At 40.0% G+C, this 16,865-nt stretch overlaps 1 protein-coding gene across 1 annotated transcript; it reads left to right on the top strand.

Annotated features, from left to right (window-relative positions):
* The first annotated feature begins 8,592 nt into the window (after nt 1-8,592).
* On the top strand, nt 8,593-9,528 carry LOC125899194 (olfactory receptor 142-like). Its single transcript, XM_049593271.1, has one exon. It carries the CDS (start codon nt 8,593-8,595, stop codon nt 9,526-9,528), a length of 936 nt encoding a protein of 311 aa, XP_049449228.1.
* The last annotated feature ends 7,337 nt before the right edge of the window (nt 9,529-16,865 follow it).

Raw genomic sequence — 16,865 nt, 5'->3', positions numbered from 1 at the left:
TAAGGATCCATCTGACTATGATGGATAATGTCTCTCTAATAACACTGTTTGCTCTTTCAGGTTTAAATGAGACAATGAACCACCGAGCTGTTCTCTTCTCCCTCACTTTACTGTGTTACCTTTTCATTTTGCTGGTAAATGTTACTCTTATTGTCATCATCATCTTGGATAAAAACCTGCATGAACCAATGTATCATCATCATATTGGGCTTTATAAATAAAATTGATTGATTGATTGATTGACTTTTGTGTGTACACATCTCAGACAACACACTTCACTCTATAAATATAATAAGATCTGAAAATATATCATCCTATATTTGTAACATATTTGTCATGAACCTGCTTGTGAATAAACATACACAAATGAAACACTTGGTGGATTGTTTATTTGGAACATTTTCTGCAGGATACAAGAGGCCTTCCTCAGGATGTTTGTGGCCTTGTGTCTGTGTCCCAGTATCCCAGCCTCCCATGTTCCAGGAGGGTTTTTAACTCAATTTTGTCACCTTCTTAAAATAATTGCCTAAGTCATTTTTTGACAAAAATGATTTTTTTGCCTAAATCTTCTCCTTATGATGCTGGCCACCTCTGGTAAAATCGCCTATGTTCTCAGTTTAACAGATCATGTGATTCTACCCCTGTAAGACAATTGCCTATGTCAAGGGTGTAACTTAGGCAATTTTATTTTGCCTAAGTCAAAAAATTGTGTTACTTAGGCAATTTTACAAGCTCCACAAGATGGCAGCAGCATCAAGAAGACAGAAAATCTACTCAGCCAATGAAGTAATTTCCATGATTCAAAGATCATCCCCTATTGGTAAGTGATGAGCTTTACTATAATAATGGCATGGCTGTAAATAATGTGCAGTTATTTGGTCTTTTATTGAGTCTTTTAAGCCAGAATTTACATTAGCCAAAAAGTTAAGTTCATGAAGCTAGCTGTTAGCAAAGAATGGAAACGCTCCACAATCTGGATGCTACAAAAGGCTTTCTGTTAACTCTTTTCTGTCTTTACCTTCTCTCTTCTGTACTTGATGCTTTAGTAGTTTCATTTAAAGAAAATCTCACGTGAACATAATCATAACATTATTCATAATAATAGTAAGAGAATCAGTATTATCAGGGGTTAGACTGGGATTGGTGAAGAGGGGAAGCCCTTGTCTGTTTAGGTCAGAACCAGACTGTAGACAGTACGCTATAGGGAGTTGAGAGAAATTTGGCAGTCCCTGGTGTATAGCTTAATACAAGTGACCAGGAGACAATAAATGTTTATCATTATTTGTAGTAGTAGTAGTAGTAGTTGTTGTTGTAGTTATATTTATTTGTTTATTTATCTATTCTAGGAAACAGTTCTGACAGAGATGAGGTCTCAAGCACTAAAAATGATGAGGTCATCATTCCCATTGATGTTGTTAAAGATGCAGGGCAGGCACATCCATACCCTGAAGAGGACATATCTGATGATGATCCTATCTGTGATCCAGACTACATCCCATCATGTGATAAGTCATCTGCTCCTGAAAATGAAGACAGCCTGTCCATGGTGGCAACAACTCCAGAACAGCAGGATAAAGATGAAGATGAGGGTGAGTTTGTTGACTTGAACAACACGGAAGCAAAATGAATCCAAGGGGAAACGTCTGAAAGGAATGTCATACAAGAGCAAAAGTGGCAAAGAAATAAGCGCAAAGGCCATGGGTCCTCCCTGCAACTCTAAGCTCTGTCAGCGAGTCTCAGCTCGGGACTGCCAAGTCATTACAGAGGAGCAGCGGCAGTGGATATTTCAGAGGGTTTGGGCAATGAATACCTGGGAAGAGCGTTGCTTATACGTCTCCACTTTGATTACAAAGGTTAACATCAAACATAAGAAAGTTGCTGAGGGATCCAGATGCAATTCATCATTGTCCTACCAACTCAGGCTTGAAGATGGAACAAGTGTCAAAGTGTGCAAGGCACTTTTTTCCTCTACACTTGGTCTCCCTGAGAGAACCATTACTGATTGGCTGAACAAAGACACCTTGGACCAAACAGCAGCAGCTCCATCTAAATCTGGACCCAAGAGTGGCAAACATGCAAAGCTTGAAACTGATGTCAAGGATTTCCTTAAGAACTGGTTGAAGGACCTGCCTACTGTTGATTCACACTACTGCAGAAGCACAGAGACCTACAAGGACAAGAAGTTCCTTTACCCAGGCACAACCATCTCCATGCTACATCAGGGATATCAACAGGCAGCTGCAACTGCTGGAGTGGGGGCTGTTGGGATAAATTATTTCACAGATGTGTTCCATGAAGAAAACTACTCTGTATTCATTCCGCGAAAAGATCAGTATGATGTTTGTGTTTCATTCAAACATAGGAATATCAATCAGGCCGAATATGATGCACATATCATCCAGAGAGATAAAGCGAGACAAGAGAAATCCACTGACAAGGATTCTGCAAATAATGAGAAGTCCGTTTGGACAATGGACTTGCAAGCTGTGCTGCTGTGTCCAAAAACCCAAGCCAGTAGCCTGTACTACAAAACAAAACTGCAGGCCCATAACTTTACTCTCTTCGACTTGAGATCAAAGGAAGGATACTGCTACATTTGGGATGAATTGGAGGGCAACCTAAGTAGTGACATATTTGCACACCTTCAATATCGCCATTTTGAAGGTGTGATCAGAGACCATCCAGAACTGAAGGAGATCATAGTGTGGAGCGACAGCTGTGGTTACCAGAACCGCAATGCATGTGTGGCAAATGCATTCTCTGAGCTTGCAAGGAAATATGAGGTACTTATAACACAGAAATTCCTTGTTGCGGGACACACACAAATGGAATGTGACAGCATGCATAGCACTATTGAGCACAAAATAGTTACGGATGTCTTCACCCCAAGAGATTACATCATCATACTACAGACAGCAAGAATCAGGCCATCGCCTTACCATGTGAAGGTGCTCAAGCATGATGAGTCCCTGAAAATGAATGGATCTTACTTCACAAGCATTAGACCAGGCCGAAAAGCTGGAGATCCAACTGTGCATCACTTGCGGGCTCTTCAGTTCAACAGTGAAGGCAACATCCATTTCAAGCTGTCCTTTTCGGAGGACTCTGTGTGGGAAGAACTGCTACAGAGGGTTCAGGTGCCAAACGAGCCCATAGCATGGATAAGAATGCTCCCGAGTGCTCTGCCAATCAAGGAGAGGAAGTAGAATGGGGGGTCGGAGTAGTGGGAAAGTTTCGGGAAGTTATACATTTTTTTCTTGTTAAAACACTTCAGAAAAGTATTGGGAAGGTTTGAATTCTTGTTAAAACATCATAAAGTTTTTCTCTTCTTAAAATACTTCAGTAAAAACTGTTGTCATAGATATCAAAACTGGTGTCATCACGATTGATTTCAAATCATTAATGCAATTAAAGAAAAATGGGTGGGTAACATGGGTGGTCAGACATAATGTTCAATCTATATTTGGGGCCCCCTCCTGGAAGGAGAAGTAAAGCGATGCAAATGCCACCTCAGCATTATGTTTATTTAGCTCTTTAGTGCTTTATTGTTGACAGAGTTTAAGGTTTAAAATTGTCTAAGTAACAAAGGCATGTTCAAAAATGTGCCTAAGTCATTTATTCCTCTTATGGTACAAAACTGACAAAAATTGGTATTAGTATGTCAATAGTCATCCTTTGTCATGACCCTTTAGAGTGGAATTATAAAAAAAATATCAAATACTCAATTTCTGGGGAAGTTTTTTGTGTTTTCTGAAAAATCTGAAAAAATGACTTAAGCAATTATTTTAAGAAGGCGACGTTAGTGTGGCAGTAAACCACAATGAAGTTATAGTACTGAAAATGGTTTGAAACAGTTGTTCCAGTCCCCATGTTGACATCTGCTGGCCAATGTTTTGTACTACATCTGTATGGACTGATCTAAGGTAACATACCATGAAACTGTGATGACTAACAGAATAACAGACCTGGATTAGTCAGTGTGAGTCTGAAAATTGCTGGCAGCAAACTCTATATTGAAGAATAAAACATGCATTCAGAGGGTAAATGATCTATGTTCCCTCCCATCTTCACATGTCTATGTGCTCAGATAAATAGCATCCCCTTCTGGCAAACTGGATCAACATTGAACTGACACCCGATTTAAATAATTTGAGGTGTTATAAATACAATGGCAGACACAGCAGGGATGTAAACCCATCTTATCTTAGTGTGCTCTGAATTAACTATATATCAACTTTTTTTAGATTTTCATCCTATGAATCTGATACTTTTTTTTCCTTTTTTTTTCACCAACTATTAGTATCTACATCTTCACTAGGGCTGTCAAAAGCACCATGAAAATGAGTTTGAATATTTTCGAATTAATTTAGTAGAGTTTGTATAATTATTTGAATTTATTATTATTACTTATTTTTATTTATTTATTTTTAAAAAACACAAAAAAAGAAAATGCTTATTGCTGGCGCAATATGAACGTGACACTTGGATGAAAACACCTGTTCTGACCTCACTAAAGTGCCAGGTATGGCCAACTTCTGTCTCGCTATTTGAGCAATATTTGGATACTTCAGTGCGTAGTTTTCCACCACAAAAGTGGATCCTGGTCGGCTCATAGTGGTGTCTCATTCTGATAACGTTTCATCTCTTCTTCAAAAAGGGTAAGCAGGGAGGCAGCAGGTGCAACACTCCCTGTATGTCTGTATGTTATTGGCGCAGCGGGCTTCTCCGTCGGCACCTCTCCCTCCGTCGCTGCATCCCTCTCTGGCCCGGCTTGTGCGCGAGCCGTCTCCGCCCGAACGGGATTCGCTGTGATATACAACATTATTGATAGTATTTATTAATTATTAATGATATTCGAATTATCACATTTAGGTTCGAACTTCCAGACTTCTTGCCGTTTTTTTGTTTTTTGCTACATCTGAGTAAATATATCAGTGTATCATATTTCACATCATATTTAATTATTCTTAATAGGCGATTGTAGCCAAGTACCATAATGGCATGCAAATAAAAACTCAGGTAAGTTTAATGCATTGAATTTTATTTTAACACAGTTTAAAGAGGCAACAGACAGCATTTTTTCCTATATATATCATTATAAAAATAATGTGGGTTGCACAGGGTAGTGGCCACAGTAAAATCAGACTATCAGCGTTTACATAGGTTACTTAATGGCTTTGCAATCTTTGTAATAAGCTTCTGCCACCGGGGACGAAATTTCACAGAAAAAATCTGCTTTATGGCAGGAAACGCGTCATGTATTGCGAAACTAGTCGGTCAGCCAATCAGGGACTGGAGCTGGTCCTTATGAGGAACTGGCCGTGGCATGAGATAGTTGAGTCACGAGCACAATGGCAGATGTACAAAGTTTGGAAACAAGCAAAAAACGGCCTAGCAAAAGAAAATGAGCTCCTCTGTCTGATGAGACAAAGAAGAGCAAAAAGGAGAGTGATAAAAGAAGAAGAAAAATGAGAGTAAACCTCAGCCAGGCGTTCAAGAGATGGAGGGAACTCCATGACCAAAGAGGCTTCAAAACTGATGTCCAGCTAGCTTTCTTTCTAATGGATCAGTAAGTAACACGGCTAAATGTCAGCTAGCCGAGAGAGGACTGTACTGTACTGGCAGCTAGTTCATTCCTAGCTGGCCAGCATCGCAAATCACCGCAACCAGGGACCGGTTAGTGAGTGCTGGTCGGCTGACATCCTCGTTGCCATTCTACGGCAGCCGTACATATTGGTATAATTTACTGCGAGTTGTACTGGTACTGTGCATATTGGTATAATTTACTGTGAGTTGTTTGTACTGATACTGTACATATTGGTATAATTTACTGTGAGTTGTTTGTACTGGTACTGTGCATATTGGTATAATTTACTGTGAGTTGTTTGTACTGATACTGTACATATTGGTATAATTTACCGTGAGTTGTTTGTACTGGTACTGTGCATTCTGGTATAATTATTTGCATTACTATTCGTTTTTTCTTCAGATAAATCTGATAATTGTTGCTTGGTCTCTTTACTCATTTATTTAGTGTCCACACACCTTCTCATTCTACATATACACAGAGGTATACTGGTGGCTTTACAGCCTACATTTTATTGATTATCTCTGATCCCCACAGTCAATTTGGTCTTTGCGACAGTGCGAGCAACACCACTGACGCTAGGTGGCGCCAAGCTAAAAAAAAAAAAAAAATCCTATCTGTTGCCTCTTTAACAGTTCAGTGCTTACAATTTTTTTGTCCCTCAAGTGTCTGAATATAAAACTGTAAATACTGTTTCACACTCACACACACACACATACACGCACACACGGAGAAGTAAAACAACATGTCCCATCTCAACATTTTGTAGGTGAGGTCAACAGTCAACTACAAAGGCAACACTGGCTCAAAATCAACAAGTTGAACTTGTTAGAATTACAACTTAAACATGTGCAATAAATTGTAAAAACCTACATATAGGTTACATGTGCATTTCTATTTGTTCCACTTAAAGTTGTACCATAAAAACCAATCATATGAAGATTGATTAAATTATTTTTGGAAATACCTAATTTTCTATTTTAGAAAACAGTATTTTAGAACAGTGGTAATAGTCTGGAAACATAAATATTTTTCCATACTTTATTTTTCATTTTCCATACTTTGTAATACCTGGAAATTGATCAAATTTATTTCCATACTTTTCCATACTTGCGTAGGAACCCTGCAGTAACGTTATATCCAGTGACGTGATATCCACTGTTATCCTGAGGAAGCTTTTGTTATGGACAGACAGTGTCTGCGGTGGGCAACAGACTTGACATCATCATGTAGCTCTTAAAATGTTCTCTTTAGCTCATTTTCCATATTTGTACAATAGTAATGTTACCGTAGTTGTAAAACGTTTAAAATGCAGAAGACGGTTGCATGCTTCCTATACCGTTCAATTGTTTTGTCAAGTTGTAGTCGAACAGTCCCTTGGTTAAACTCCAAACTAAAAAGTTACTTTTCTCAGTAACGCACTAGTTACTTTTTAATGAAGTAACTAGTAACGGCAACTAGTTACTATTTTTCAGTAACTAGCACAACACTGCTGACCAGTGGATACTAGGTCCTACCCCTGAGGATCATGTTCTGCCAGGACAGCTACAAGTTAGACTAATTTTAGTTGGCCTAAGGCCAAGTTAAATTTGGCAAAGCATCTTTTAGGTAACAGTGTGTACCTGACACCAGGTTATAAATACTGTCTCTCTGTTCACTTCATCACACACATAGCTTCTGCATGTAGCCATTGTTGATCTGAGCTCATAATAAACATGTATATTAAGAAAGAACTCCATGATCCGCCTCATCCTTGCATTCTCCAGATCACCACTGAAACACCTACTCTCACCAAACTTCAAGCAAAATGAAAACCTGTTGATTAAAGTATAACTAATTTTTTAAACCTGAGTAATTGTATTTTCTTTAAATGTTGAGGAATAAATTTGAGTTATTTCTTTGGAGTGCTGAATCTTGATGGATTCTCAAAATTAAAGTTCTGTTTGGTCTGCTGTTTCATCCTGGTAAGAATGATACTGTTTTTGGGTGTAATATTAACTGTCTCATAGTTTGTGTCCTGATAACCAGATGACTGAATCACATACAATAAGACCTGAAAGTCCCTGGATCGATTCCATCTTTGCTGCGTGTCATACATCGCTCTGTGCCATCGGTTCCGATCAGCCTCTTTGTCTGTCAACTGTCCATTGAAGGCGAAAAATTCCTCTGTGTGTGTATGTGTGTCATCATGGCAAAATGTGGTCCTGAAGCCACCTATTGTAGTGGTTTTGAGTATTTCGCCAGGTGTTTATACATCTGTCTGTGGGCAGATTTTGTTCCTGTGATAGCATCACAACCTTGTAAAGTGCAGACATGAAACTTGAACTTTGAGGAGTTGTAATGAGCGCTCTGGGCCCAAAAAATCAGGCCTGACCCTTCATGAGCCCACATAGTGTCTTTCCAAGCCCAAGCCTGTACCTCGGTCCTGTACCTGGGCCCAATCAGGTTCAGGCAGAGAATCACAGCTCTAGTTGAGGTCACAATGAAAGCCGTGTTCAGCAAAGGGGGGCAGAAGGGAGCTATTGGTCACTTTACACCCCCGGCCAGGACACTGAATAAATTTCAAACAATTCACACGTTTCACCAAACTTATTCATCCTATGTCGTGTTCCATTGCACCTTACACACCTATTTGGCATCCCGGCTAGTGTGAAGCCATTGCTAGGTGGTTTTCTGTAAAATGTGAGTTTATCTTATCTCCTGACTTCTACTTAATATAAAGATTTATAGTGAATGGTAAAACCTCAGAACCATTGCCATCTTAACTTCATATGAACCTTATCAAATATGAACATCTTAATGATAAAAAATATATATCATTAGGTTTTATGCATCATGTTCATTGCTCGCACAGTAGATTGCTGCACACTGATGAAAAAGAGAAAATATCCTTCTAAACGGTGATTGGCTGTTGTGAATTCCCAGCTCATGTGTTGCTGTAGTCTGACAAGATATTAATAACAGTGAGATGAGGAATATTCCCTGTGTTAAGGATCCATCTGGCTATGATGGATAATGTCTCTCTAATAACACTGTTTGCTCTTTCAGGTTTAAATGAGACAATGAACCACCGAGCTGTTCTCTTCTCCCTCACTTTACTGTGTTACCTTTTCATTTTGCTGGTAAATGTTACTCTTATTGTCATCATCATCTTGGATAAAAACCTGCATGAACCAATGTATATTCTATTGTGTGTGTACTGCAAGAATGGGCTTTATGGGACAGCAGGTTTCTACCCCAAGTTCCTCTGGGATCTGCTTTCTCCTGTTCATGTTATCTCTTATGCTGGATGCCATGTTCAGGCTCTGGTAATGTCTTCATTTGCCAGCGCTGATCTGTCTATTCTTGCAGTCATGGCATATGACAGATATGTGGCTATATGTCAACCTCTAGACTACCACTGTGTTATGTCAAAGCAAAGACTCTTAATGTTAGTGTGTTTCTCCTGGTCAGCACCTTTTTGCATTGTGGGCATAAATGTTATTCTGGCATCTAGATTAAAGTTATGCAGCCCATTTATCGCCAGACTTTTTTGTGTGAACTGGATGATCGTTAAACTTGCTTGTTTCCCAGCTGATACTATGGTTAATGATATTGTTGCATACATTACAATAATCATTTATGTCTTCCATGGTTTCTTTATAGTTTGGTCCTATATGTATCTCATCAAAACATGTGTGAATTCAATAGAAAACAGGAGGAAGTTCATGCAAACATGTGTGCCACATTTAACCTCCTTACTCACCTTCCTTGTAACAATAGTTTTTGATGTCATGAACATGCGATTTGGTTCAAAAGATTTACCTCAGACTGTTCAAAACTTTATCGAAATACAATTTCTTGTTATACCCCCCGTCATAAATCCTCTCATTTATGGTTTCAAATTGACAAAGATTCGGAACAGATTTCTGCATGTTATTACTTTTAAAAACAAATATTAAGTTGATTTTAATTAATGAATTAAAATGAAATATGCATTGCTTAACCAGCTGGCTGTTTTGCTTATGATTTAAATCATCAGACTGAAGAATGGAGGTTTTGCACATTTCCCAAATGTTAGCTATGTCTTGAAGGATGTCTTTTAAGCTGAAAATTTAACCAGAAAGTTTAAATGCATTTATGAATGTAGAATGTTTTTTACCTTCGAGATTTCGGCTGCTGAATCGTATGCCTCTTTTTTTATTTGGTAGCACTCTAAAATAATAATAATAATAATAATAATAATAATAGTAATAATAAAATGATGATACTATGAAATATGTACTTTCTATTAGCATTTTCTAATGTGTATTGGGGTGGGGGGTGGGGGTGGCGGTGGGGGGGTAGTATCACTGCGTTCCTTATCCTTGAAAATGTAGGATTGACCACCAGAATCAAGATCCTAAGGAGTGATCGAGGGAGTGATCTAGGATCAGTAGCTTAGGTAACCTAAGGTAACCTAAGCTACTTAGTTTACTTAGCTTAGGTAACCTAAGCTACTGGTTTATTATACCAGCAGCTTAGGTAACCTAAGCTACTGGTATAATAACAACCGATGGCAGCCATTGGTGCCATCGGACAAATATGCCATGGCCCTACAGCCAAAAATTTTCCTTGGGGCATGCTCTAACAGGGTGCCAAAGCTCATGTTTTTATCATCAGAAGCACATTGCATTCACACATCTGCTAGAACATCAGGACTGTGAGAGCTTCAGTGCAAAGTCAGGGATAACAGGCTATTTGTGTCTTAATACTGTCAGCTGCTGGGGGAGAAAAACCGCCCATGAGCTGAGCTTGCTATTGGGGAGGAGCTGGAGTTTGCCATGGCATTTTGAGGCCCTTGTGCGGCCAACTCTGGTGTCATTCTCAGAGAAACCTTATGAAGGGACAAGAGATAGCTCATCAGACAGCACATCTAACAGTACGTTGTCCGTAAACAAAGTTAAGTCATCTGGGTCTAGCATACATCTGTTCTCCCTATGACACCCCTGCTCTGCCCTCACAGTCCCCACGTTTGTTCCAACTCTTGGGAGGACTTTGGACAACAGTGGGTCACAGTGAGCAGCTTACCTTGGCAGTACCTTCGACAGGAAGGCCAAACGTCTCTCCGGGGCTGTCTTTGGGAGTCTGCAATTCTGTGCACAGGTCTTGAGGCTGCAGTTTTCACATGCAGCATACCAAAAAAAAAAAAACAGCAGGCAAGCATTATGTATCACTGCAAACACTTCAAAATAGGCAATACTTAATCTTTACAGCTTTGTTAGACCAGCTAGGAAAGCTTTCTTTTTCTCTGGGACCATTCCACTACATGATATAGCTTGCTAAACAAGCAAGTTATTAATAAGCCAATGCTAAACAAATATCCATTAGCTAAACTGAACAGCGCAGAGTGTGACCACTTAGCTGCAAGGGTTCTGCTTTAGCCAGGTTAAGTGATGTGAGGTGCAAATACAGACTGTGTGGTCTTTTGAAGACACAGGACAAGAAGTTTCATTTGCCTTAACAGGCATTTTTAAGAGGTTCTTCAGGTTGGTCTCACAAGGATGCAATCACCATACGGATGTGTTCAACAGAGTGTATGGACTGAAAAGGAATAAAAATATAGCCTTGGTCTTGGGTCAGTTTCAAGTCTCAGATTCTGCAGTATCAGGCAGGTTAAGTCAGGTCGGGTGTGAAAGGTGTGAGTACAGGCCAGTTCTTGGTCTTATTTTTAGGCCTGTGTAGAACTCTAGTTTGGATACAACAGCAAGCTTGAAAAAATGACATTGGTGGAAACTTCAGCAGTCTTGGTGTTTTTGGATTTTGTGTTGCTCACTGCTTTGCATTGCTTTTAGCCTAAAGTAAATTGCTACACACTGAAAAAAGAGAAGCTATTTCTGAGTGTTGATTGGCTGATTTGGTCCCCAGCTCGTGTTGCTGTAGTATATATAGTAGTATATATATACAGTACAGGCCAAAAGTTTGGACACACCTTCTCATTCAATGCGTTTTCTTTATTTTCATGACTATTTACATTGTAGATTCTCACTGAAGGCATCAAAACTATGAATGAACACATGTGGAGTTATGTACTTAACAAAAAAAGGTGAAATAACTGAAAACACGTTTTATATTCTAGTTTCTTCAAAATAGCCACCCTTTGCTCTGATTACTGCTTTGCACACTCTTGGCATTCTCTCCATGAGCTTCAAGAGGTAGTCACCTGAAATGGTTTCCACTTCACAGGTGTGCCTTATCAGGGTTAATTAGTGGAATTTCTTGCTTTATCAATGGGGTTGGGACCATCAGTTGTGTTGTGCAGAAGTCAGGTTAATACACAGCCGACAGCCCTATTGGACAACTGTTAAAATTCATATTATGGCAAGAACCAATCAGCTAACTAAAGAAAAACGAGTGGCCGTCATTACTTTAAGAAATGAAGGTCAGTCAGTCCGGAAAATTGCAAAAACTTTAAAGTGTCCCCAAGTGGAGTCGCAAAAACCATCAAGCGCTACAACGAAACTGGCACACATGAGGACCGACCCAGGAAAGGAAGACCAAGAGTCACCTCTGCTTCTGAGGATAAGTTCATCCGAGTCACCAGCCTCAGAAATGGCAAGTTAACAGCAGCTCAGATCAGAGACCAGATGAATGCCACACAGAGTTCTAGCAGCAGACCATCTCTAGAACAACTGTTAAGAGGAGACTGTGCGAATCAGGCCTTCATGGTCAAATAGCTGCTAGGAAACCACTGCTAAGGAGAGGCAACAAGCAGAAGAGATTTGTTTGGGCCAAGAAACAGAAGGAATGGACATTAGACCAGTGGAAATCTGTGCTTCGGTCTGATGAGTCCAAATTTGAGATCTTTGGTTCCAACCGCCGTGTCTTTGTGAGACGCAGAAAAGGTGAACGGATGGATTCCACATGCCTGGTTCCCACTGTGAAGCATGGAGGAGGAGGTGTGATGGTGTGGGGGTGTTTTGCTGGTGACACTGTTGGGGATTTATTCAAAATTGAAGGCACACTGAACCAGCATGGCTACCACAGCATCCTGCAGCGACATGCCATCCCATCCGGTTTGCGTTTAGTTGATGATCATTTATTTTTCAACAGGACAATGACCCCAAACACACCTCCAGGCTGTGTAAGGGCTATTTGACCAAGAAGGAGAGTGATGGAGTGCTGCGCAGATGACCTGGCCTCCACAGTCACTGGACCTGAACCCAATCGAGATGGTTTGGGGTGAGCTGGACCGCAGAGTGAAGGCAAAGGGGCCAACAAGTGCTAAACACCTCTGGGAACTCCTTCAAGACTGTTGGAAAACCATTTCAGGTGACTACCTCTTGAAGCTCATGGAGAGAATGCCAAGAGTGTGCAAAGCAGTAATCAGAGCAAAGGGTGGCTATTTTGAAGAAACTAGAATATAAAACATGTTTTCAGTTATTTCACCTTTTTTGTTAAGTACATAACTCCACATGTGTTCATTCATAGTTTTGATGCCTTCAGTGAGAATCTACAATGTAAATAGTCATGAAAATAAAGAAAACGCATTGAATGAGAAGGTGTGTCCAAACTTTTGGCTGTGATTGTATATATATATATATATATATATATATATATATATATATATATATATATATATATATATATACTACTATATATACATACATGAAGAGGAACTGAAATCATTAATATGTCAGTCTCAGCACATGTGAGTTTACATTTTATGTTTCGGTGTACCTACTGCTACATTTAGACGATACATCTCTTTTCAGTGTTATGCAGTCAACATACAGTAGAGACAGATTGGAGATCTAAGATAAAGCAGAGAAACTGGGCTGAGCATGTTCCTTTCCTTACCAGCTAATGACTGTAATGAACAGTTCTATTTCATTCTTCCTGACCGCCAGATGGCAGTGCTTTAGCACTGGATATCTCAATCTCGCATCATTATACCAACAAAGTCACCTGTGACCATGTAATGACGTAGGGCGTTCACCACAGTATAAAATCCCTACATCATCACGCAATCTGCTCCTTCTATCTTCTTGCAACTGAAGAAGCTAATAGCAGGTCAATCTGGCTCATCACTTGTAGCCTCGTAACTAGCTGGTTGGTGCTTCGATTTTTTTGTCCACCAGAGGCTGTGACAAGTTTTCTTAAAACCCTTAGATGCATATGTTGGGTCAAAAATGACCCCAGGGGTTGTTTTTCTTCAATATCTATGGAATTAAAAGTTTTTATCATTTCATATTCCAGGTATTCCTCATAGAAAATGTTTTTGACATGAGGCCATTTGCATTTTAAAAAAATATATATATACTTAAGATATATATATTTAAGAAATCGTTGTTTTTGTATCACTACCCCACTCTTCCATAAGTGGGGTCAAAAATGACCCCAAGCATTTCCTATGGAATATCAAAGGTTAGACCTAGGAATCTTTGATTCTTATCAACTGTGACTGTCAGGTATACATTTACTGTTGCACTTACACATCAAATGCCAGCAGTCTCACCACCAAGGAGGATTTTTATACAGCAACATACATGTTGGTATTATATTAGTTTTATATCTTGGAATACATATGACGTTATAAAATATGAACTTATTTTCCACATCCATGACTTTTGTGTGATAAAGTATAGTATAATTGTCAAATTAGCCTACTTTGTAGTTAGCTAACACTAGCTAACTAAGTTAGCTTGTGTTAGCTAACTACAATGTAGGTACTAGTTAGCTAGGCTGACCAAACGTCCTCTTTTGCCCGGACATGTCCACTTTTCACGTCCCATCCGGGGCGTCTGGGGGGGTGTTTGTAAACTGATGATAATGTCCGATTTTCTGTGTGTGTGTGTGTGTGTGTGTGTGTGTGTGTGTGTGTGTGTGTTAGAGTGTGGCATGGACAGCATATTTCTGTCCAAACCCGAACCGAGCCCGACATTATTTAATGACCAAAGCACTGAGTTTGTGTCACACAGTTGTTACGGTTACAGGGTATTTAACAGTCCGGGCGTGCTCAGCGGAGAGGGAGACCTCCGTGTTTGAGATGGGAGCGGGAGGCGGGAGGTCCGACGCTTCTAGCGAGAGGAGAGGGAGAAATAAAACAAAATAAGATAAAATAGGAAAAACCTATCTCCCTCTTTTATTTTATTTTCAGCGTTTAATCAAGGCGGAGGCAGGCAGCTGGAGGTCTGAGACTTCCAGAGAGGGGAGAGGTAGAAACAAACAGCCAATGTGTGTCTGTGTGTGTTATGTTGTTGTTGTCACGTAAATAACAGAGCCCAAGCAATAAACAGGACAGACAATAGGATTTTATTTATTTTTACACTACATTTTCACTGAAAACTGACCGAATCCAACCCAAGCCCGAATACAATTTATAGCTACATTTTTGACCAAACCCGGCCCAACCAGTCGGGTACCATTGGGCTCGGATCGCCACACTCTAGTGTGTGTATGTGTCCCCTATTGGGGCCTATCTGAATTTCTGTCTTTGAGAGATATTATTTTGTAATATAACTGAATTTTCTATCCATACATATAAATTTTAAATATATTAAAATTATAAGGCATCTTTGAGTAAACTGCGAGTATCATTTAAGTTGGCTATGTCGTGGCCAGCCAAGTGTCCTCTTTTTGGAAATCAAAATATGGTCACCCTATAGTTAGCTAAGTACTATGTAATGTTAGTACTGTAATGTTAGCTAACATTACTGCATTTGTTGTGTAGAGATAAGCAGCCTTGCTATGATATTTATAGCTTCCTTGTAATAAAATCTAACCCGTTAGGTAGCCTATTATACTATTATTGATTATTCAATGATGTAATTAGTTGTTAAAATGTTAATAAAAAGTGAACATGTCAAACATGAAATCATTCTTTTATTGACCAAAATATAATACAAATCATCATCTTTAACCAAAATAAAAGAAATTGCTTAAGTTTATCACATAAAACGCATTGATTCTAATTGGGGTCATTTTTGACCCCACTTACGGAAGAGTGTAGGTATTGGTAGGTCATGCATCTAAGGGTTAAGAAAGGAGTACAGTCTAACAGACAGCTGTGATCTTGCCTTTACAGTTGGTGCTGAACTAAACTACAGCTACACAGGTAAGTCTACCGGCAGCCCCGCTGGGCTCGCCTGGTTCATTGATGCATACTCCGCTGCGTTGTTAGCTCTCTGCTCTCGGGGGAATGCAACAGCAACAGTGAGTAAGTACACCGTTGGGTGGAAGGTTAATAGGTAGTCATCTGTTCGCTTTCATATGGCCCAGTCTAAGTTAAGTTTGTTGGGTAGCAGCACAGTGTTTTTGCTGTGGCCGACTAGCACTGTATATAACGCTAGGACAGTTGTGTCTTTTTTTTCCATCAGTGACAACTCTTGTCATTAGTGACAACGTAGTATTAGCTGTGTGCTAATTTTGTGTAAGGCTATTTGCCATTATATTTTCCTCTTTATTTGTTTAACCTATTTCATGACATAGTGGGCTTGCATGTCTGTAACTATGTATGGCTCCCCTCCACACAGAGGATGGTCATAATCAATGCCCTGCCTGCCTGGGGCTTGAACACCTTAGGGCAGGCATGTCTGAAAACCCCTGTATGAACTGTAGGTTTATGCCACTGTCAATACGGATGGCTAGACTTCCAGAGATAGAAAATGATACTGAACTGCCGTCTGCTAGCATGGCTAATCTGGCAGCATCAAAGAGGCGCAGCATGCCTCACATGGTCCTCCTAAAAAACTAAGAAAGGTGGATACTTTAGCTCTTCAGGTTGGCAGATTAAAGATTAAAGAGTTCCTACTCAATCTTCAGCCTGATAATAGGGGGCCAGCTCCCAGTGGTGAATCCACCACAAGAGACTTGCCTTGTCAAGAGGATGATGTGCTTTCTCCTACAGCATCCTGCAGTCTGCTTACAGATGAGGAGGAAGCTCAAGATGTGAACAGAGACACAGCCTCCACGACCTCGGGGGCTTTTTCACAAGGGTCCGATGCTGGGTCATTGCATAGATCTGAAGTTGGTCACAATGAAGCCAGCTATCAGGATGGCTTTAGCACGCCTGGGGCTGGATGAAGCTCCTGTGGCAGCAGCTCCTTCAAGTGCTTTTTTCAGGTAGAAGCCACAGCCCTCTGCCTTCTTTGTTCCTCCTTCTAAACCTTATATTGAGGTGCTCCATAAGTGTTGGGCAGACCCTAAATGGTTTTCTCATCACACCAGTGATTGTAGGAACTTGGCTGCTGGGGCAGGAGGCAGGTAGTTATGGGTTAGACTGTATGGACCCACTTGAGCCAACCATTGCCTCTTTAAT

This window comes from Epinephelus fuscoguttatus, linkage group LG13 (genome assembly GCF_011397635.1).
Source record: "Epinephelus fuscoguttatus linkage group LG13, E.fuscoguttatus.final_Chr_v1".
NCBI lineage: Eukaryota > Metazoa > Chordata > Actinopteri > Perciformes > Serranidae > Epinephelus > Epinephelus fuscoguttatus.
Note: the sequence above shows the minus strand (reverse complement) of the source record. Positions and strands in the feature narration are given on the sequence as shown.